The sequence below is a fragment of the Sarcophilus harrisii genome, chromosome 6 (assembly GCF_902635505.1).
Source record: "Sarcophilus harrisii chromosome 6, mSarHar1.11, whole genome shotgun sequence".
Classification (NCBI taxonomy): Eukaryota; Metazoa; Chordata; class Mammalia; order Dasyuromorphia; family Dasyuridae; genus Sarcophilus; species Sarcophilus harrisii.
The window spans coordinates 85207988-85233148 of NC_045431.1; the positions used below are offsets into that span (position 1 = coordinate 85207988).

The window sequence follows — 25161 nt, forward strand, 5'->3', positions numbered from 1 at the left end:
TCACGACACGAATCCGACCAGCAGCCTCTCTGCCTCTCTCTCCACCTCTCTCCCTCCACCCACCAAAATCATCTCTAAGTCATTTCCTATGCAACACATCAAAACTTGCAGAGAGTGGGCGGGGCCATTCTTTCTCCAAGCATATATTGATAGAGTATTGTCCAATTGCTAATTAGCCTCAAGTGCTTGGGACCTCAGTGCATCAATTCGAGCTTCAGCCCATTACAATTAATTTCCACAGAGATTGAAATGAGTTATATAGTTGTGACTACAAGAATAATGCTTGGAAGTAACATGAACTTGTTCAATTTTGACCTGATTTTATGATGGTCAGTTTTGCAACTGTTTACGACTGTTTACCCTATTTCATTTCTCCAGATAAATTAAATTTCAATCTATCTTAGTTAATGATTTTATAAGAAACCATATAATCCCCTCACAAAGAAATTTGTTTAGAGGTAAGTAATCCATTAAACTAGGATAACCAAGGAGACTTGATTTATCTCAGGCTTCCTCAACAAACAGAGATTACTCAGTTTATAGATCCCTTAGAATGTCTCCAGTTCATTAATTAGTTAATTTCTCCTAAGAAGTTAAGTAAAGGTCCAAGAGATCAGCTATTTCTACTAGAGGAGCAGGTCTTTTGTTTTTCTTCCCGGAGCCTTAATGATAAACAGACCCTTGAATTGGGTATGGAATTATCAAGTGAGAGGTTTAAGTTTTGGGGTTTTCTTCAAGTGACTATTCTTGGGAAGTCCTCAGTTTCCCATTACACTCAGAAAGAAGGAAGGGAAGGAGGGAAAGAAAGAGGGAGGGAAGGAAAAAGGTAAAGAGGAAGGGAGAGAGGAAGAAAGGAAGGGAGAGAGAGAGGAAGAAGGAGGGGAGGAAGGGAGGGAGGGAGAGAGGGAGAGAAACATTCTCCAGTTCAATTGCTCTCTCTTCCAAAGCCACTGTCCTGGATTCACTTCTTGTATAGAAAAAAACACACTTTCCCCAGTTTAAAGGAGAAAAATCTCCTTCCTGAATTTTCTCCTTAGACAAGGGAAATAGAGGAAAATATAAGATCCATACTATTTTGAAAAAAAGTAAAATAAAATCATGGTCCTGAAGCTTTCATGCTGTCAACAGTCAAGTAGAGCTCTTCTCTGAAAATAAGTATATGCTATTAATTTCTATTAATAAACCTGTTCCTTAGATTAGATTAAGACTTTCTTGAGAGCAAGAGCCACATTTTGTTCTTTTTTGTGATCCTCCTGCCTATTTCCTGGCCTTCGAGTCCATAGCATATGTGTAATATATGTTTGAGGAGGAAGGGAAGGAGTTGGGTTTTGTATAGTATAAAAAAAAAAAAAAAAAAAAAAAAAAGCACTGGATTGGGAATGAGATGGCGTCAATCCAAATGCCAAATCTTTTCCCTATTATCTTTATGATACTTTCAGGAAGTCACTTCACAGACCACAGTTTCCTCAGCTGTAAAATAGGGTGGGGGTAGGGAAGGAGAAGGGATTGGACTAAATTGTCTCTGTGGTCCCATTTACTTGTAAATAATGATTCTAAGAAGGAGGAATACAAAGCTTCCTTTAAATCTCATCTTTACACCCAAATTACCCCCATTTAACAAGGATCCTTGTTAAATTTGTGGATGGCATCCTTCCTTTATGGAGATGAGCACATCCAGTTATCTCAGATATGAGACATAAAAATGTATACAATAAATCAAAAATGCCCTTTTCCTCTTTTCTCTGTAGAATCATGTCTTACTATCTTTGGACTTCTTTTTCTCTGTACATATGGTAAAAGAGCACTGATTATGCAGTTTCTTAGATATAAAGCGTTTTTTCTTTATCCTCCCTATCATGTTGGGGAGGATATATGGTACTATATGCCAAACTAACCAAATTATAACCTATCGCCTACAATCACTTTTTTAATGTGCAGGTGTTCAAGAGAAGGGAATGTGTTAACCTGCATACATGTGTTCTCTAACTCTAACCAATGACCCAAGAAACCAAAATGAAAAGAATTCCTCTCCCCATTTGGTAAAAACATTTTTATCCCAAGCAATATGACTTACAAATATGTCATAAAAACAATCAGTTTATGATAATGAAATAATATTCTTAGAGTATGATGCACTTTTCTCACCTATTATTAGATCTTCACAATCCTAGGAACTAGAGGTTTTTATTATTCCCACTTAACAGATGAAAAAACTGAATTGCAACAATATGACTTCTTTCTAACGAAGGAAGTTGTCACAGTCCTTGAAAAGAGTTGCTAAAATCATAACAGAATTTCTACCTCATAATTATAGCCTGATGTTTTTATGTTGAAAAACCGAAGCTACACTCTCAAATTTAGATTTTACATAGCCTGTGGCTCCCATAAGTGGCCCGTTTAAAAGCTACTTCTAGGCTTGAGAAATTCTTTGAGCCATCATGTATCTAACTTTATAATTCACAAATTCCTATCCCTTGTTCATCTTCACCAGACTAAATCAGATAACAAAAGTTCAAAGAAGAAGCACAAAGCAGAATTTTGGGTTTTAAGAGAAAGTCAAATTAAAATCAATTTAATAAGACTACTATTGATTTATATTATTCTTGTTAATAGATGATATTTAGATGAGTTATAGATATGATCACATTTCAATCATTTCAAATGAAACATCCTTTATGTTATTTTATGTTAATTTGTAGTTTTCTTTATTTTATTCAATTATATATTATGTTATTTCAAATTCTCTCCCTTTTCCTTTCCCCTTTCCCACTAATTGAGAAGGCAAGAAAAAATTTAAAAACCATCACAAATATATGTGTAGACATGAAAAACAAATTTCCATATTAGTCATGCTTTAAGATGAAAAAACAAGCAAAAGAAATATCCTAGAAAAAAAGAATAATATACTAATATCATGGGAGTCCATCAGTTCTCTGTCTTGCAGTATGTAGCATGTTTTAGCATAAAAGCTTAATAATTGTGATTTATTGTGTTGATCACACTGTCTTTCAGGACTGATTATCTTTACAATGTTATTATTAGTGTGTAAATTGTTTTCCTAGTTCTGCTCACCTCAATTTGCATCAATTCGTACAAGTCTTTCCAGGATTTTCTGGAGTCATGCTCTTCATCATTTTTTATAGTGCAATAATACACACACACACACACACACACACATTCCCCAACTAATGCTTCCAGTTCCCCCTAAACTTCCAATTATTTGTCATCCCAAAAAGAGCTGGGGTGTACCTTTTCTGGAATATACACCTAGTAGCAGAATTATTGGATTAGAGGGTAAGTACAGCTGAATCAGCCCTGGAGCATGGTTCCAGATTGCTCTCCAGGATGACTGGACTAGTCCACAGCTCCACCAGTAGTACTTTAGGGGCACCTGTTTTCCCAACTCCCCATTTCCTTATTGTATACTATTCTTGGTAAAAATTAAAATGTCATCTAAAACATGATTCTAATGCTAAAAATAGTTTAACTTCTTCCAGTAAGAGCATAATGAAACATTTATTTTCCCAAACACAGCTAGATGTTTCTGATGTTTTTTTGAAATTTTTTAATCTGATTTCTTTTTAGGAGACAACAATGGATGGTCCCTGCAGTTTGATAAATATATTGCAAATAATTATAAAATTATTTCCCTGTATCCTTTTGAAACAGAGCCCTCTGAATGCTGTAAGTAGTCATAGGAATCTACCATCATTATTAAATATCATAGAGTCAAATATGTTTCTTTGGTGAACTTAAGCGTAATGAAAAGCTCTTTTGTAAAAAATATGAGATGTGTTTTTGTTTTAATTGATGAATTGCAATCTGTTATTGAAGTTTCTCTTTCAAATAATTCCAAATAAAGTAATGAAGAATAAAAAATAAGTGATTCTTCATGTCTTTCATTCTAATAGTGATCAATCATATGTGAGAGGTTATCATGACAAATTTTGTGAATTGGAAATGTCAGGGATGAACAATGGTTTTTGTCATGGACTCCCACTTTTAATTATAGCTTGAAAGGTCTCATGAACTCTGACATGAATAAAACTAAGAAATGGAAACCCTACATAGATTTTGAAGTTTATCGAAGTAAGAAATATTGTATAAAATTGTTATCTTTTAATTTATGAAAACATCATTAAGCACAACAGAACAATGTGTAGAAATATTATCACTGATTACAAAGCTATTGGATTTAGAGTCAGGCCTTCCGATATATAAGCATTTTTAATGTTTTCTATTATGAAGATAAATTGGAAACAAAAAATCATTTTTTACAATTTTTTTGTAATTTTAAATGTTTTAATTAAAAGCTTACTTAAATTTAATTGCTAAAACTTAATTTTTAACCCACCATTTTTAGTGCTTATTCTGAAATGAACCCACAAATTTTAAAGGGGTAACTTTTTATAATGTGTGGCCGGAATTGTAAGCTCACAGAAAAAATTAAGTTAATCTATCATCAGGATGGGCATGAATTTAAAAGAGAAAATTGGAGGAAGGGAAGATTTCAGTCCAAAATATTTAATGTGGATTGTTTATTTGTTTTTAAGTAATCTAAAGGATTAAAAGAATTCAGGCAAAAATAACAGATGTTATCTAGCTCACATGAAATATTGAAATAATAATTGGACAGATTGTACTCATTTCAAAAGTATACTGCTTTTCACTTTTTTCCTTTAGTATTGATGTCTTTTTATTGAATGAGAGTTTCATATCTAAATTGAAATGATGCATGAATGGAAAAACTTAATGGAAAGTGTCATATGAAGACTTTAGGTAAAACTTAAATTAAGGTTCCTAACATATTTCAATATTAAAGTCATTTTTTCATATGTGCATAGTTCACATTAAACATGTGGGTCTTGTTTTTCACCATTTTGTAGCTAGATAACAATATTTACTTCTCTATTTCAAGTGTCACTGTTATGCACAGATATTTCCCTGATACAGGTTGCAATTCCTCTATGACAGTGTTTAAGGGTTTCTGTAATGAAAAATAAATCATCCTATAGCCAACCTGGTATTGAGTCTTTCTTGATTCACTAGATGTTTTTAAATGACAGATAGCTAGCCAACACCAGGTATATGCTTTCCAGATTAGTGGAATCTTTCTTATAGCATAGCCTTGGGGGGAAAGGGGGAACAGGATCAGCTCTGCCATTGTGAGACATCAAAGTAGGACATTAATGGGGGAGAACATTTCAATAAACACTTTAAAACTGATTCAACCAATCATCCTCAACGGTTTGACCTAATACAAGGATGTATGCCAAATTTCTAGTGAATATATATAAGACCTTGCCTATTGTATGGAACTAACTAAATGGGGTAGATATTTTGAGAACTATCATGAACATCACTTATATTTCCTTCATTTCCTCCTGAAGAATAGCAATTATTCCATGTCAAACATTTTCCACTATCATTTATAGGGATATAAAATAAGACCATCAATAAGTAACCACCACAGAGATAGGTAGATATTCAAGTCACACTTTTAAGTTTAATCTACATTATTAACTTTTCTCCATTACTTTCTTAAGTCTAGAAAAATCAATAAAACCATAAATCAAGCCTCATTTTTCCCATTTTCTGAGTATAAATGCTCAAAATGAAATTTTTAACTGGCTTTCCCAAATCAATATAAGAGAGCTCCAGCATACCACTACCCTCATCTCCTAGGGTAAGTAAGAATAGCATGTGTTGTCCACAATGGTCAGAAACATTTACTTTATAGAGTCTGGTTTTCCCTGTTTTCCCAACTAATTACAAAGCTTGAAATTCCTACTTGGTAGGAAATGGAGGATTCTCACAATATGAAGTCCCAAACGAAAATTTACTTGTCCAGTAATGGGTAAATATAGGACTCCATGGCTGTGACTATCCACCTTTCCTCAATTACAATAATGCCCCACCTACTTTGAAGTCTTGAAAAGATGTGGACTTTGCCATATTGGATTTTTGTTTTGAATTGAATTTGTGATTTCATTGATATAGGATCAATGCAGATCACAAACTGCTCTGCAACTTATAGTCTCAGAGAGTCTGGTCAAGCATTGAGTGATTCGCAGAGTAACATAGTCAGTATGAGTCACAGCCAGAACGAGAACTCAGAAATACCCTAAACTCTTTATCCTCTACCATTGGAGATCTTAACCTGGAGTCCATGGTTCTCCATTTTAAATGAATTATGTTCAGTTCATGAACATAGATGGAAAAAATATATATATTTCCACTGAAATTTTGCTCTTCTTCAATTACCTTAAAATATTGTTCTGAGATATCCTTAAGTTTCACCAGATTTCCACAGAAATCCAAGACATAAAAGGGTACCATTTTGCTTCTCATGTGGCAAACACCATTATCTTAAAATCAGAATTGTTGGGTTTGGGGGGCTTGAAGGGGAAAATAGGGGGAGGTAAGTGTGTTTTGTTTTGTTACAAATGTGAACAGAGTTAATATCTTTATAAAACTCATTATTACATAATAGAATAGACTATGTGTTGTTGCATCTCTGCAATTCATAACTATCTAAAACAGGCAGATCATATAGGGCTTCCACTGCTTTTATTATTTCTTAAGTGTAAGGTATCAGGAATACAAATTGGGGTTTTATTAGGCTTCATTTGGGCTTCCACAGCCAGAAGTCCACAGCCAGACAATTTAATTAAAAGGCTGTTGGCATCTATGCCATACTTTGGACTAGTGCTGTCAGTATCAGGGTCACAGACCCAAAGCTCTCCCTGGGAAGCTGTCCAGGCAAAGAGTTGTGGGAACTGGCTGATCAATAATTGCAACAAGAACTAGAGGACAAGCAAAGGAAGTCCTGATGTTATTTCTCCATACTCAAAGATGTGGACATTGGCCAATAAAGAGAATCAAACAGACGGAATACCACAGTCATTTCATGATATCACAAAGGAATGAAAACTCTATTAAACCTGTTAATTTGGACTCTTTAGCCGTGTGACTCATTGATCACATTATTAAAACTATTAACATGTGGTTCAGTGGGACAAGCGCTGATTCGAATTATAGGACCTACATTCAAAATCCTGCCTTGAATGGGGTATAATATTGAATAAATTAATTAACCTCTCTGTACCTTAGTATCATCTGTAAGATGAGGGATAGAGGCGGCTGTGTAAACTAAATGACTTCTGAAGACTCTTACCTTTAAAACTATGAAAATGTCATGGACAATCTTTTCCTACAATCCTCAGAGTTTCAGAAAGTGTTAAGGAAGGTCCTGAAAAGCTTTCAATTACTACCAGGGATAGAGTCTGGTGAAACCTAAAGATGCCTTCCCATAATGATGTTTTTAAATTATTGAAGGAAAACCCAGTTTTCAATAAGAAGTTACTGAAAATAAAGATATTCATAGATCCCCCAAAATCTATTCCTAGATTTTAAACTCCCACTTTATCCCCATCAGTAAAACTAAAGAGAAAAATCCATTCCTTTCACTGCTTTCTCCTCTCCCCATCCTTCCCCACACATGACCCACAGTATGGAAACCAAGAAAGCCTTCTGCAGTAGAGAATTATGCATTTTTCTGCCCTTAGGGAAGTCAGAGAGGGGCTACTCTTTGGGTCAAAAATAAATTGTCAGAGAAATTCTCCAAAACCAAATGACTTCTTCTTAATGCAGATGGTAGATTACGAAATTATCTGAAAAATTCCTGAGAAATTTCTAAGAAATTTTGCAGCAAAGCTGTGGCTTAACATGTTTAATGAATTTTCTTTTCTTCTGTTTTCCTCACTAGTAAACAAAAATTATGTAGTATATTCTATTAAAGGCAATGGCTATGCTGCTACTCATAATACTTTCTTCTTGAATAGCTTCAGCGTTAATGTGGACCTCAAAGTACATCACAGAGGAACAAGCCAGCTTTGGAAATAGCTACTTCCCTAGGTCAAAGGACAACAAATTCTAAGGAATGCTGATTTCATTCATTTTGCTGAGAGTAAAGGAGGGTAGGTTGGTTAAAACAAGTGTGGGCTGGTAATTTAATGTACATATTTACAAGGCTGCATTAAGCCACATTATTTCAGTTCATAGATGGCTGAATTATTCTTAATCTAACATCCAAAGAAAAGTAAATCAAATGTGAATTTGGGAACCTTAATTTAAAGCCTTACCTAACTGTCCTCAACATAGGATATGCTGTGGTACTAAATAATTTTCTCCTAGCTTCTCTTTTCCCCTTTCTATCTTCCTGTTCATCCCTCACCTTCTGCTATCCCTCTCCCTCTCCTCTTCATTCAGTGGTTGATTCTGTGCCAGTGAAATGTCTATGCCAAGGTCTAGAGCTTGACTGTGATGAAGCCAACTTACGTGCTGTTCCATCTGTATCTTCAAATGTGACTATGATGTAAGTAGAGCAGAATGTCCTTATTTGCCAGCCTTCACCTGCACCCATCAAGACTATACCACAACTAGGACCTCATCATTAAAAATAATATTGTCTTTAATACCACATAAATAATCTCTCTCTCTCCTTCTCTCTCTTGCTCCCTCTCTCTCTCTCTTTCTCCTCCTCTCTCTCTCTCCTTCTCTCTCTCTCTCTCCTTCTCTCTCTCTCTTTCTCCTTCTCTCTCTCTTTGTTCTCTCTCCTTCTCTCTCTCTTTGTCCTCTCTCTCTCTCCTTCTCTCTCTCTCTCTCTCTCTATCATTCTCTGTCTCTCCTCTGTCTCTCTCTATCCTTCTCTCTCTCTCCTTCTCTCTCTCTCTTTCTCTCTCTATCATTCTCTGTCTCTCCTCTGTCTCTCTATCCTTCTCTCTCTCTCTCCTTCTCTATCTCTCTCTTTCTCCTTCTCCTCTCTCTCCTCTCTGTCTCTATCATTCTGTCTCTCTCCTCTCTGTCTCTCTATCCTTCTCTCTCTCTCCTTCTCTCTCCTTCTCTCTCTCCTTCGTCTCTATCATTCTCTGTCTCTCTCCTCTCTGTCTCTCTATCCTCTCTCTCTCTCTATCCTTCTCTCTCCTCCTCTCCTCTCTCTCTGTCTCTGTCTTTCCTTCTCTGTCTCTCTGTCTCTCTGTCTCTTTGTCTCTCTCTCTCTGTGATTGTACTTTAAGAGCTTATAAATTGATTATTTTCCTATAAAGTTAACACTAAAAAGAATAAAAGGACCAAATATCTCAACACCTAGGGTGATTTACTGATCTAATTCTACTATTGAATCAGATTGAGCTCCATCTGCTGAAGATAAAAGTGCTGACAATATAATCCTGAACACCTGGTTAAAAACTGGAAATTGCTTCTCAGCAAAGAACTATTGGATGAAAGGTATAGGAGGTGGCTTACATTCCTTTCTTTTTAAAAATTGCATTTGTTCAATGAACAAAAATCTATTTTCTCTTCCTCCAAACTTTCACTACTGGAGGAAAAAAATCTTTGCACAGACAAGCAAAACAAAGTCCTGCATTTTGTTTTATCCCATAAGAAATGATGAAAGGGATGTTTTGAGAGAAACTTGAGAAGCCTTCTATGAAATGATGCAAAGTGACATAAGTAGAAGCAAGAGAATAATTTATATAATACAACATTGAAAAAATAGACACCTTTGAAAGATTTAAGAACTCTCACCAACACGATGACTAACCATGATTCCAGGGCACCAGTGCTGAAGCCTGCTGCACACCCTTCTGGTAGAGAGGTGATGGATTCACAATCCAAAATGAGACACATATCTTTTGGACTTGCTAATGTGGGAATTCTGTGTGAATGAGAGGCTCAGATTTCCATACCTGGCCAATGAATAAATTTGGTTCACTATAATAACTTGTTATAATGCAATATTTTTTTAAAAAGCAGGGCTTTCCCATTTCTTTTAACTAAGTTACTTTCAGAGATACAAGTTGTCCAAATATTTACTGAAATTTTCATTTTTAACCCATCTGTTTTCATGTCATATAAACTCAGCCTTTGAATATGCATGATTCAGTGGTCAACATGCAGAAATTAATCCATTTATGAAGCAGATTCTCCTAGGAGAAATACATTCAGAGTGGGAAAGATCTTAGAAGTTATCAAGTCCAACATCTCATTTTATAGATTAGGAAACAGAAGCCTATACTGGTTATGTGACTTGTCCATGGTCATACAATTCGTTACTGTCTAAGGTGGGATTTGAAACAGCTCTTCCTAACTCTAATTCCCTGTTCACTATGCCATGCTGCTCAATAAACACCTGTTGGTATTCATTTGTAGTCCTCATAAGAAGGTAGGTTCTGTGCCTTCATACTGGGTTGGAGGAGGGAGTGGATTATGGAACACAGCAGGGGAGACTTAAGGAAGGCCATGCAAGCAATGATTCTGCCACTTTTTCAGCTAGCTCCCCAGTTCCTTTCATTTAAAAAAAATGTTATTCTATGAATCAATTATCAAATATTTCTAAGACACCAACAGTTCATACAGTTGGTAACAGTCTGGGAAAATAAAAATAAGGGAATATAAAAGACCTAAGATCTAAGAAAGGTTCTTTTCTCTCCAAACTCAGTAAGATATTATATGATCACTTATCAAGCTCAGAAAGAAAAAAACTGAGTTTCCTTCATATTTTTCTCCCTGAGCAAAGCAAATACAAACAGAAAGAGTAAAAGAATGAGATACAGAGACAGACAGGCAGAGAGAGAGAGAAAGAGAGAGAAACAGAGACAAAGAAGAGAGAAGGAGAAAGAAAAAGACAGAGAGAGACATAGAGAAAGAGAGGGAAAAGAGAGAGAAGGATACATATGTAGAAGAGAGAGAAAAAGAAAGAGAGAGAAGAAGAGAGAGAGGAGAGAGAGACAGAGAAGGAGAGATAGAGAGAAGGAGGGGACGGGGAGGGCAGAGGCCACTACATCCTATTTCAACCTAAATGTTTGTTTTTTCAACCTAAGTATTCACCTTCTCCCTTTCCCCTTTCTCAGTTTCCTTTTGTGTTGTGACTGACTATAAAAACCTAAGTCAAAGGATGCTGCTACAACAGAATGCTATAAAACAAACATTACTTTTTGTGATCTCTCTCCTCTGCAACACCATGAAAGCACAAAATGGTATTCAAGACCAACAATATACTGCCAGGCTCATTATTTTGTGTAATTATCTCTACCAAAAAAAAGAACTAAAAATGCTTTTTGAGAGGAATTCCTTTAATCCTCCCATTAAGCCAATGAAATGAGAACTTGGGTCACAAAAAGGTGATTTGTTTGATCAGCAAGTTAGTTGAAAAATGGGAATTAGTGAGATTTGATCTGAAAACATCCTGATAAAAAACCATTTTGCTACTTTGGTGAACAACACTATCAAGTACACCTTTAGTTATTTAATTGATTCTATCAAACTAGACTGTGACAAGAGCTGGACCTAGGGATTTTGACAATTCAGGTAGAAATCCCAGTAGTTTCAGTATACCCATGTAAAAAAGTATTATCATTTGTGAACATAAAAGTTGATAAATCTTGGATTGAATGATTCTAATTTTGAGACAAATGGAATTCTCATTCATTTATTTGTATTTCCTTGTTAGTGTCTCAGTTGGTAAAGGGTAAAATAACAGAAGATAATTAATGGAATTTAAGAGACAACAAGTGGGACACAACAAACTCACCATGCAATAGGAGGCTTCCTGATTGTTGAATGTAAATCTAGAATTAGAAAAATGAACCAATGAACTCAATCAAGAAAACCAAGATAATCTAGTACTAAATTTAAGTACACCATTTTCATCTAAAGTCATGAAAGAAGCAATCCTGGAGAAGTAATCTTGTTCTATTTGCAGGGAAGGGGGCTTAGAAACTTTAGCAGAGAACAATCTAGAAAGTTTATGGTCACCTTGTCTGGAACCAAATAGATTTCTTTAACATGCATTTCTAATCTCCTTTCCATGATCCATCATTCTCAATGTGTCTATTTTCCTTTCTCATTAACAGAAAAAAAAACCCTACAAAATGATCTCATGACTTAGTGTGACTTAGAGAATAGAAGATAAAGAGAAGAGTCCTGAGAGGAAAGGGGGAAGACCTGGAGGCAGTTGCAACAAAAAAAAGAAAAAAGACTGGTAATTAGATCTCAGGTGCATAGAGATCAATTCAAAGTTCAGCAAGCACAAAAGCAAGGAAAGTTCAAGAGGCTTAGCTCCTGAACCAGAGTCCCAGGATCTGAGATTTATCATAAAAAATGTAAGGAGGGAAAGAGTCTTAGGGGAATAAAATCTCTGGACCAGCTAGTTCCAAGAGGAGCTGCCATGCTAAGAAGCTGACTGTGTCCTCAATAGGGCCCAATGTCTGTCTAAAGATAGATTCTGTCATCTTTTACAAACCTGACTGCTCCAGTGCCCAATATAAAATCTTTGTTGGGGCCATGAAACCTTTCCACCAGCCTTAGATACTTTCTTTCAGATATCGGGACTTAGTCCCAACAGCTAACAAGACATTCCTCAAATATACCCATGGACTTCTCTAGTTTACCACACTTCAAAACTCTGATCTCAAAAGCTCTATTCTAGAGTTTATTCTAAGCTTGATGTTCCAAGAAGAGTAATGGCACTAACTTGAGGCATGCCAAAACTATGTAAAACTAAGAAAACACCAAAATGGTCTACAATTATCTTTGGTGATGGGATTTTGAAGTTTCAGGCCAGTTCAAGAAAAATCAACAGCTTTTCACGTAAGGGCTTGAAGTAATGAGGATAGAATATTCCTGGAATCATACATGATTTTTAATTTTTTTTAACTAAAAACCTTGCTTTTAAAAAATCTCATATCAAATGTTGAAGGAACTTTTACATAAAACATTGTTGTAATTGTATTGTTGAATGTTCAAAGGGACACCCTTTGAAACCAAGCAAAATAAATCTAATACTGCACTTGAAGACAATGATATCCTTCCTAAGTCTTCTCTTCTCTTCTCCAGTCTGAACATCCTTCTTTTCTATAAGTTATTCTTGTAAAACATTATCTCAAGGCCTCTCCTCCATCCTAGTCACCTTTCTCTGCATATGTTACAGTTTGTCAGTAGCCTTCCCAGTACTGTTTCCCAGAACTGAACAATATATTCCAGATAATATCTACTAGAGTAGAGTTTTATGTTTTGCATATGGGTTTGCTTGTTTGTTTATGAGAGCCGGTTGATAAACATATACCAGAATACACCTAAATATAACATTTAATAAGGATCATTCAGTTTCTGCTTGAAGACTTCAATGAAGGGAAATCCACTACCTCTCATGACACCAAGTTCCACTTTTATATAGCTCTAATTTTAGAAATGATTTCTTTTTTTTCCTGGCATTCAGCCTAGCCTAGCCTCTTTGAAACTTTGAAACCATTGTTACTGGTTCTGCCCATTGGAGCCAAACAGAACAAATTTAGCTCCTGAACCAGAGTCCCAGGATCTGAGATTTATCATAAAAAATGTAAGGAGGGAAAGAGTCTTAGGGGAATCCTCCCTCCAGTTGCGAGCCTTTCAAAAAGGAATTCAAAAAGGAATATAAAATTCATCCTGAATCTTCTCTTCCCCAGGCTAAATATTCTCAATTCCTTCAGATCCTTATACTCAAGGTTTTCTATCATCCTAGCAACCCTTTCCTGGATTATATCCCTCTTGATGTAACTCAAATTTGCACCAGCTTTCTTGGCTGCCACATCACGCTGTTGTCTTATATTGACCCTGCAGCCCACTAAAAAGCCTACATCCTTTTCACAACAATTGCTGTTTCTCCCTTCCTCTCCATCTTATATTTCTGGGATTGTTTTGGCCCCAAACATTAGCATAGCAAGATCCTTCTGGATCCTAACTTTGTCAACCAATATATTGGGTATCCCTCCCCACTTTGTGACATGCCTTCTTTCTATACCTTTATTCTAGTCTTTGACCAAAAATGTTGAGCAATACAGGGTCAAACACAAATCCTTACGTAAACTTCTTGATAAATGGATATTGAACTATTAATTATTATTCTTTTACTCCAGCTATCCAATCATATGCATGTTCATTGAATCCATATTTCTGGACCTTATTCACAAAAACAATATGAGCTCCCTAATCAAAAACTTTGCCAATTTCTAATAAACTATATTCATAGTCCTCATCCCCAACCCTTACATAAACACTAGAAATTCTGTCAAACAAGGAAATGAGGTCGGTTTATCATTCTTTGTAGTTACTGTTTCCCTTACTGAATATTCAGTAACTTTCCCTTTCTCGATAGTCTAATGATACTTTCTGGAATTTTCTCCAGGAATTGAAGTTAAGCTCACTCACCTAAAATTTGCAGACTCTGTTTTCTTACCTTTTTTTTTTTTTCTTTCTTTTTTTTTTTTTTTTTTTTGCAAATCAAACTAGCATCTGCCCATCTCCAATCCTGTTGCAACTCCCCCATTTTCCATAGTTTCTTAAGTACCACAACAGTGGTTTAGCAGTCACAGCTGCAAGTTCTTTTAGGAATCAAAGAAATAGCTCATTTGGGCTGAGTGACTTGAATTCATTAAGGACAAATAAGTACTCCCTTACTATTGCCTTACTTATCTTGGGTATTAAATTCTTGACAGTCATTTTGTTTTGTCACTGTATAAAAATCATTCTCCTTTGCAGAGAAAACAGAAACAAAATGTGAACTGAACAGCTTTGCCTTCTCTCTTTTAGAAATTATCCTCAGGCAAAAGACTTAATCTCTTTTTTTGATCTCTGTTTTTCTACCAAAATAACTATGAAAACCCTTTCTGTTGTACTTGCAATAGCATTAATGAAACTATTTTTATACACCCATTCCACCTGGTCTTGCTTCTGTCTTCTGTTCAATTCTTTTTAAAATCTAGGTTTGTTGGTGAGTTCCCTTGCATCCACATGTATCTTTTTAGACAAGTCCTATTTTTTTCCTTCTCAATGGAATTGTTTCCTTTTATAAATTCAAAATTTCTTTCTTGAGTATCTACCATCCCCACTGGGTGACTTCCCCTGAAATAATTCACTATGTAGACTCCTAGTTATTTTTCCTCCAAAATCATTAAAATCTGCTTTTCCAAAATCTAAGAGACCATTTCAGACTACATCTAGTTTTCTTTTATTTCTCTATAATATACAAAATTTTAATTTATATTTAATTTATATAATTAACTTAATCAATTTATTTTAATTTTATCTGTACTTAATTTAAATAATCTATTTAATTTAAAATAATTAATAATTTAATTAATTGGTTTTTATATATAATTATTTAATTTATATATAATTTTTTTCTTTCCTATGATAAAATTTTCCCTATGATAAATTAGGATGGAGTAACCACTTTTCCCCCATCCCTATCATTTCCACCCCCAAGAAATCACTTCTTCCTAATTAGCAAAAATCATACATAGAATAGGTTTTCCTTTTGTTTGTTCCACTACTTTTCCAAAGATGCAATTATCACTATAGCAAATCAAAAACACATTAACTATTCTGCTTTTGCTAGAGATCTCCAGCTGATAGCTGAATAATTGAAGTACCTCATTATCTCCTGCTTCCATCACTCTTCTGATCTATTTCTCATACTCTTCATCTATTTTTTTCTTTATATCCAAGTGGTCTGTAATGTGTCAAAATCACTTCTGTTTCTCTCTCTTTTGACCATTAGCCAAATATTCTCTTTCTCATGCTTCTTCATCCCAACCCCTGACTTATTTCTTGATTTCCTCACATGAGTATACCTTCTTCATATAGAATGCTCTCCCATTCCCACTCTTTTTACCTGTTCAGCTTCTTTTCAATAAAATCTACCTGTCCAGAGCCATGGTCTAATCAAGGGTTTCATTCTACCAACTCTCAAAGATAGCTACACAGTCAGATTTTAGATCATGCTTGATTTTAAATTATTTTGTTGTTTGTCCTGTAGTGAATTCTTAAATCCAATTTCTAAGTATTATGCTAAAGGTGATGAGGATGATCTTTTATTTAATTTCCCAGATATTTCCTTAATTTGAGATGGGACTATTACTGATTAATAATTAGGTTTGGAAATAAGATGAAAGTGAAAGAAACTGAAAATGTTAAGCCAGGCTCCAACTGATGGTGGTGCTAAAATATTTTTCTCTAATGGAAATTTACTTTGGGAAAAAAAAAAATGAACAAGCATAAGTCCATGCTGGGGATATTTATTCATTGTTCCAACTTGCTAACCATTAACTCCTTTTAATAGCAGTTGGCTTTAAGAAGCTGGGAATGAGTTACTGACATTGGGTTTCAGAAAAAAAAAAAAAGCATTTATTTGAGAATCAGATTCAAGTCCTGGTTCTGCAACAAATTAGGCAACCTTAAGAAAGTCATATACTGCCAAGCATAAAGATGGACTAATAGTACTATAGTTTTTCCAATTTCTAAAGGGAGATAACTATCTCTCTACAAAGATATTGTTACAATAGAATCATAAGCCCGTAGTCATATGATTTTCATTTTATTTTATTCTGAACTTTAAAAATAAAAGAAGCATTTCTATAACATAATCAAATAGAAAAAAATGCACAGACTTTGAGTGACTAAATCATTCTATTATATAGACTCAAATTAACAGCAAAGACATATGAAGGAAGATGTTATATGCAATCAGAGAAAAACTGATAAATAGAAATATGTATAGAATGATTATACTTATATATACAAATTTGTGTCTAACGGTAGTCATCCTCTAAGTTGGGGGGAGGGGAAGTAAGAAGGGAGGAAAGAAAAAAAAGAAAAAAGTTATATAATAACATATTATATATTTAAAAGGAAAGCAACATAATAGATTTGCAAGTTAATATACAGTCATCTTTTTTCTACTATACTATGTTATGGAAATTCTGATTTTATTTCTTAAGGTCTGAATCTAATAATTTTTAAAAGAAAAATATCTACTAAATACTAAATTTATATACTAAAGTACTCATAGGCATATAATTTGAAGATTATCTTAAGGTTAACAAATCCAACCATCTCTTTTTACAGAGAAAGAAACAAAGAGCAAAAGACACAAGCGCCAAAATTCGATTCAAGATTATGAAAAATTTCTAAAAGAAATCTTTCTAAAAGCTTATGTCTGGGATATGAGACATGATTTACCAAAAAATAAAATATTCTGTTAGTAAAATAATTAGACGAAGATACATTCAATAATTACTTAAATAAGGCAACAGATTTCTTATGCCTCTGAATGACTTACATATAAATAAAGCAAAATCAATATGGAAATAGATTTATACAGTATATACATTTTATGAATATATGAGGCAGTATTGGGGAATCTGAGTCACATAAGAAGATTTAAAAGGATCTTGGGGGTAGGGTAAAGTTTATGACATACCTGCTCTGTTTGGTTGTTTTATGGGTAAAATTAGCATCTCTAGAGGATTTCAAATTCATCAACTTTTAACAGTCATTGAAAGCACTAACCAATCAGTGGCTGCAATATAGTATAGTATTATCTAAACATAGCTGGGGCTGTCAGTGAATCATGAATAACAGAAATACTATCTTCTAGTGTTATCTCCTAGTGTAACAGCTATGGAGATAAAGTACAACATCATAGATCATAGAATGATAGAACCAGAAGGGACTTTAAAGATCATCTGATGAGGTCTTTTATTTTTACAGATAAGGAAACAAGGCTAAAGCTAAGAGAAATTAGTAACAACCAATTGATGGCTGAATTAACAAGAATCAAACCCTTCTGACTTATTTCAGTGTTCTTTCTACCATGCCCCAGTGATTCTCTAAAAAGACAGAAGGTTTGGGTTATATCTCATATAGTCAATTATGCAGATAGTTTTGGATCAGGCTATAGATTATTAGGAAGTATTCTTATATGATATCTCAGAAACTGAGCAGTTTATTCAAAATGAAGAGGGACTAGTGAAATGAATTGTTTTGACATATGCAAATGAATACTTTGAATATATTTTGAAGAATTTTTCATTTAATTTCATAAAATTTGAAACTGGGCTGGGACCCAATCTGGTAGAAGGGAGAATGCTGGACTTACAACTAGAGGAACTGAGTTTAAATCATGATTTTGACTCATTAGCTTCTCCAGGTTTCAGTTTTATCATACATAAAATGGGAGTGAAAATATATAACTAACTACTTCACCATGTTATTATTTTTAAGTGTTTTGTGAACCAAAAAAGCTCTTATAGAAATGATCTATCTTTTCTGTATTATCCAGGTGAGTAAATGAAAAACAAAATTAAATATTAATTAGATGGCAAAATTAAATATATATATATACATATACATATATGTATAATGTGTTAGGCTGGTTACATGGTATTCTTTATCATTTGACCTTAAATTAAAGCTATTTTCCATAAGAAGATCTATTTCAAAATCAAAACATTGAATCCATTTTGAAATTATGAAATATTAAGGTGAATTTGATGTGTATGAACTACTATACTCCCAGGAGAGCATAAAATTTGTGATAAGATAAAGTATATAACTGTGTTATATCATCACTGTTATAAAACCACCTTAACATCAAAATTTATACTAATTTCAGGTCACTACAGTGGAACTTACTAAGAAAACTTCCCAGTGATGGTTTCAAGAAGTACCAAGATCTTCAGAAGCTGTAAGAAAATATTTTAATACACCAAAATGATCAGAAAAAACAATGACTATCTTTTTCATATTTTTGCATATGCTATTTAAATCTCTCTCTATAGCTCTCCAAGGAATATCAATATCCAATAAAGTCACAGAAAAGGATAAGGATAATCTTCCCTCTCTCTGCTTCTCTTTCTGTTTTTAGCAGGGAAATAACAGATAAAGAAAGACTTTTGTTGTGACCACTTAACAGTTTCCTAACACATTCTAGAAACTAGGAAACTCTCAGTGGACAGAATAAATCCATAGAAAATGAAGCTGTACAAAATAACTGTTTGGATATGTATACATATATTGTATTTAATTTATACTTTAACGTATTTAACATGTATTGGTCAACCTGCCATCTGGGGGAAGGGGTGGGGGGAAGGAGGGGAAAAGTTGGAACAAAAGGTTTTGCAATTGTCAATGCTGAAAAATTACTCATGCATATATCTTGTAAATAAAAAGCTATAATAACAAAAAAAAGTTTAAAAAGAAAATGAAGCTGTATGCACATCCCAATACCAACAATGTTTTCATCAGCCACCCCCCCCCCAAAAAAAGGGAATTCTCAGTAATCAATGTGCTTTGAATTGTACTAGAAAAAAAGGCAGCATAGAATATATAACTTTCCCCCTGCTAAGGTAAACTAAATTGTCATCTGGGATTATATACTAGCTGTAAGCTATAGCTTACAGCTAGTATATAATGTGTAGTTCATTGTCTATTCAAAGTACCATTTGCTTATTATTCTGGCTCAGCTTCATTTCCAGGATCTTATTTTCTTTACAGATTGAAACCTTATGTATTCATCCCAAAGTCAAACTAAGACAGTGTGGTAATGCTGACCTTCAAAGGTTGTTTAACACATAGTATAGTAGTGAATAGAAGGAGGCCAGGCTTGGATTCAGAAAAAGCTAATCATGTTTCAGATATATTCACCCTGTGTGACTTTACTCAAGTGTCTTAACCTCTCAGCATTCACACACAATCCTCTATAACTGTTACAAATATACATCTTTTTAATTATTCTCCTTACCAGGCACTCCTTACACCCATGAAAGAGAAAGGGGGGTGGGGAGTGAAGGAGAGGGAAGGGAGGAGGGAAAAGGGAAGGAAAGAGAAGGGGGTAGGAAAGAGGGAGGAGGAAGAGAGAGGGGGGGAGGGAGGGAGGGAAGGAAGGAGGGAGGGAGAGAGGGAGGAGGGAGGAGGGAGGGAGGGAGGGAGGGAGGGAGAGAGAAAGAGAATTGGTTTTGAATTTTTATGTCATAGATTATCAAACCATCTAAAGAAAATATAATCATTTCTCATTTCATTTTCATTCTCCAAAGATATTACTTATACTGTGTCTCATCATTCAACTAAGAAATTTTGATGTCACTGATAGTACATGAACAATTTAAAAATAAAAATAATTTCACAATAGAACATATTCAATACAGGTAATCAAAATATTTCATAACTTAGGCTGAAGCTTTTATCAAGAAAAAACTGCAGTCAGTCCTGATAGATTCACTTTAAGAGACTATCTCAATGATTTGTTGATAAGAAAGAATTCTTGTGTCTGTAGCACCACCTCATGTCCAGAGTTTTAAATACAGCTAGAAATATTCAAATACAGTGTTTTGCCCCACAGAAGTTCAGCCTTTTGTACGGTAAACACAGCAATGTACTGAGTGGTCATCCTGATTCAATTATAAACAAGAACGAAAAAACTAGACTACAAGTTGTTATTGGACCAACAGTTAACAATTTCTTGCTTAGCATTAGATTTCCTTTTTTTTTTTTTTGGTCCAGAACTGTAATTTCATATCTGTAAGAAGTTCCCGGGTAAGAAAACTCCATCTTCTGATGGAGGTAGACAATTATTCTATAATTCCTTGATGCATTGGGGTCACATGGAGCCACTCAGTGATTATGTGTTAATTTAGGTCAGCTCTCCATCCACTAGTCCTCGTTGCTCATTATGCTTTGATCATTATCACTTTTTAATATGGTTTTCAATAATGGCCAATCTAATGGGATGTATTTCATGAGGTCATAGCTAGCTTAAGCAAGTTCCAATCCCTTCATTTTTTAAAGAAAGTGAAACCTAAAGAAATTAGTAATTTGCCAATATCACACTGTTAGTAAATCCAGAGCTTAAAATTTTAATCCAGATATTCTTGATTTCAAACCTAGAGTTCATTTTACTTCATCACATTATATTAATTACAATCAAAAGCTGTGTAGGAACCAGTGAAGTAAGATAAATTCCTATATTTGAAGTTCTTAAGTGAAAAGAATTTATGTATAATCCCAGGTTGCACAACAAAATAGTGATACACACACACACACACACACACACACACACACATCCAAATAATCAGACAAGAAGTAAGGTTATGTTGGTCATTTCCCAGAAAGTAGGGGGAAAGCAAATGTGAAAAGCCAAGGCTTTAACATGGAGAAATTTGATATTTTCCCCACTTTAGTCAAAGAAAGATGAATCCCAACCACAAATCTTGCTTATCAAAAATTGAGATGTCCTGAGATCTTAAAAAGAGTAAACATTGTATTAACTCATTCTTAGGATGAAGAATTATAGAAAGAAGGGGACATCTAAAATTTACCTTTCAAGGGAATTTTAGCAAAAGTGTTATGTGGCATAATTTTAACATGTTTATTATATTTTGTTGATAACATCTCTAAAATCTATTTTTTTAAGTTTTATATATGCTTATTTTTAATGGGATTTTAAAATAAATTTACTTTAAAGTTTATCAATATTTTTTAAAGTATAGTGGATGCTTTTAAATCATGTTGATTTGATAATCATCTTTAATTCATTTGTTTCATTTTTCACTGTTTTTATTATCATTTTCTTCCTAGGTACCTGCAAAATAATAAAATTAGATCTGTATCCGTGCATGCTTTCAGGGGACTACATAACCTTACAAAGCTGTAAGTACTGGTCTTGATGGGTCAGAAAGGCCTTAGGACACTGCTGGGATAAAGAATAGTCTAGGGTATTCTCTCTAGTTTAATCACACTATTCTGATCCAAATATTAATGTTTCTGAATTAATTTAATATAAAGTAACAAATATTTATTTTGTACAAAACCTGTGAACTGAGAATCCAAAGGTGAAAACTAAATACATTGTCTAACTTCAAGGAGTTTACAATGTAACAGGAAAGATGAAATTTATGAAATGGTAAATTGGGCGAATAGAGAGCTAGCCTGAAGCCAGGAAGCATCTCTATAATTTTTAGTAAACACAGGAAGGAGGTAGGGAGGTAAGCAAGGGATGGAAATGTACAAGGGAAAAAAAAAATGCAATCCTACCACCATCCCACTCTTTACTGCCATTGTTATGTCATAGCCTAACCACCTCTAGAAAGTGTTTTACAATTACAGAGACTGTTTTACTTTAATCCAATTCAATTCAATATTTATTGAACATCTACTCTACAAAATACTATTAGGTACTAGGCATTCAAAGGAAAAAAAAAGTTTCTACCTTCAAGGAGCTTCTATTCCACTGAATGAAAAGGATTAATAAATTTAGTACTTTGTACATATTTGTTTACTTATTGTCTCCCTTATTAAATTGTGAGCTTTTTGAGGATGGGACCGTCTTTTGCCTCTTTTTGTATCGTCAGTGTTTAACATAGTGAATCTGGCACATTGTAGGCACTTAATAAGTAGTTACTGACTGACTTTTGACTATTAAAAATGCTTTGCTCTGTGCCTAGTTGTCTGAGATATAAAGACAGTAAAAAGTATCTTCAAGGACTCTAGTCACTGGAAAAATAAGATCAGTTTCCATAAAACTATTAAGGGTTAACTATATAACTAGCTAAAAGATTTCTTTTTCATTCTTTTTTTAATTAAATAAAATTAAAATTAATTAATTTAATCTAAAATTTAAAATTAATTAATTGAAAATTTTAAAATAATGTTTAAATTATTTTAATTTCTTCCTCATTTTATTTCATAGCATATTGCATTCTTCCTATAATTTTATCATATTATAAGTATTTTACTTAGCTACATCCCTAACTCATTACCTCACTTTCTTGTTTATCTCTGGATTACTCCAGCAATTGCCACAGTGAATTACACAGTGTATATTAAAGGAATGTTGGACTTGGAAAGACTTAAAAACTCTGATCAACAATGACCATGACTTTGGAGGACCAATGACCAAGCATGCTGCCTGCCTCTTAATAAGGAAATGATAGGATTATAATGCAGATATAAATGATAGATAATGTAGGAATTTGTTTCAACTATCCATATTTCTTATAGGAATTTTCTTTTTTCCACAGGGAAGATAGTGGGAGGAAGTAAAAAAAAAAAAAAAAAAAAAAAAAAAAAAAGATTTTTTTTTGTTCATTTAAAAATATAAGATTTTGTAAGCTTTGTTCATTTAAAAGCATAAAATTGATTTTGTAAATAAATGTTAGATGAGAGGGATATGGATGGAATCTAGACAGAGAATAGGGTCTTGTAGTGATGCCAGTGCTTTTTGCTTAATAAGACTCCCCTGAAGATTGTTACCTTGTTTGCCTGTAGGAAGGTCCTAGGAAACACTGGGAAATGAGAAGCAGCTATTTCTGAAACCTAACATCTACCTGAAATTCAAGGATGAAAATAAAGTCATTTCTCCCTTAGCTTTAAGACTTTAGAAAGGGGACAAGTAGTTCACATTGGGAGTAGTGAGCATCCTCACTATCTATAAACTAAGACACTCCCTTGGTATAAGGAGGATGTTCTAGGTAGTGGATAAAGCATGGTATGAACTATATATATCCTAGAAATTTAGAAAAGAGAAATATCCATATAAGACTTAATACTTAGGAAAAACTTCCTGCATTATTGTGACTCAATGAATGGCTAAGATTTAAATGAGCATCAGGGAGTATATTCTAGATAAATAGCTTGGCATAAATCAACAATTTACAATCCAAAAATAATGAATCCATCTAGGGTTGTGGAGTTATTTTTATAAGGAATAAGTAAAACTATCTGACCACCACAAAAATTGTCTTTTTATCTTCAACAGCATGACTCAATGTAATGAATATTCTGTGGATTAAATAAATGTCTTAGGCATTTGGTATTATATACCAAATGGTATATACCATTAAATACCATAATACCATAATAGGTATTATGATTTTTCAGATATGTAGGGTGTTATGGTTAACAAAATATTAATTTTAAAACATTACTAAATTTATAGTAAATTTTTGTCAACAGGTATTCCTCAATCAGTAGAATATATTAAAAAAAAGAATGCTTATTATTGGAGAGTTGAGTGAAGAGAGGTTAAAAAGTATTGTTACAGAAAAAAAAAGAAAAGAAAAATATTTAGCAAAACATTGAGTTTTAAGGAATGACTATAATGAGGGATATATGAAGGAATAAAGAAAAATAAAGGAACACCAAGGAAACTAGAAAACTCTTTATACATGTCTGCATTTATGTTATTTTCTTTCACAAAACCCTGTGAGGTATTATCCCTATTTTACAAATGAGAAAAGGAGGAAGTGAATAAGAAGTTATTAAGACCTATCATGAACCAATTGATGGAGCCATAAGAGAGACTTCCTTGCAGTCATATTAACAAAACCTATATTTTGAACCCAGATTTTTTTGACTTCTGGACACAGTGCTGTTGGTATCGTCATAGTCCCCCAGAATTGATCATAATGGTTATTAGTAAAAGGAAAAGATATGTATATACTTTTGCTATTTTTCTTAAAAATGAATGTCTATAAGGTAGCTCACCTCCAGATGACAAATAAAATATTAGGCTAGTAATTAGATGATTTTTTTTCTTTAAAATACCAAAACTCCACATATTTGAATATTACTAGATTGACCTAATTTCCCCCCATATTTGTTTGACGTAATAAATAGAATAAACTCTAAAGTAGGTTTCCATTATCTTTTTTTCCCAGGTATCTGAGCCACAACAAGATAACTGTTTTGAAACCTGGTGTATTTGAAGATCTCCACAGATTAGAATGGCTGTAAGTTCTCTTTGTGGGCAAAAACATTCATTTTTATATCATTGTACTTACTATATTAATGAAAACAAAGTTTTTTTCTATTTTGCAGAATAATTGAAGATAACCAACTCAGTAGGATTTCTCCATTAACATTTTATGGACTTAATTCTCTTATCCTCCTGTAAGTACAATTAAATAACAATGAACTTTTTTTTAAAAATAGTTTAATTTTAATAGGGATAAATTGGACCAGCAGGAGATTCTAAAGATTCTTCCCCCATTGTTATCAATCTCTTAATCATAGAAAATGAAGCTGCCAGTCCAATTTTAAAGATTGTAAAACACTTTAGAAATCTATTCCTTGATCTTTTCCATGGCAAATGCTTTCTGAATATAGAAGTAAAAAGAATATTTTTTGGAGTATAAGATCTTTTAAAGCTGGATACAGGTTTTATACTGTTGTATTGTATTGTAAGTTGTCTTTAAGATACTAACACTACACTTAGGCTTGTCTTAATTATTAGAAAAACAATTTTTCTTCTTCAATGCTTCAAGTTAAAATGAATGACCTTTTAAA

At 33.7% G+C, this 25161-nt stretch overlaps 1 protein-coding gene across 1 annotated transcript in view; it reads left to right on the forward strand.

Moving 5' to 3' along the window:
- Window positions 1-25161, forward strand: part of RXFP1 (relaxin family peptide receptor 1) — a 162428-nt gene that overhangs the window by 96652 nt on the left and 40615 nt on the right. The window contains exons 3-8 of the mRNA XM_031944184.1: window positions 3586-3684; window positions 8272-8377; window positions 18494-18565; window positions 21454-21525; window positions 24534-24605; window positions 24694-24765. Of these exons, the coding sequence (XP_031800044.1) occupies window positions 3586-3684; window positions 8272-8377; window positions 18494-18565; window positions 21454-21525; window positions 24534-24605; window positions 24694-24765 (493 nt within the window). The remainder of the gene's footprint in view (window positions 1-3585; window positions 3685-8271; window positions 8378-18493; window positions 18566-21453; window positions 21526-24533; window positions 24606-24693; window positions 24766-25161) is intronic.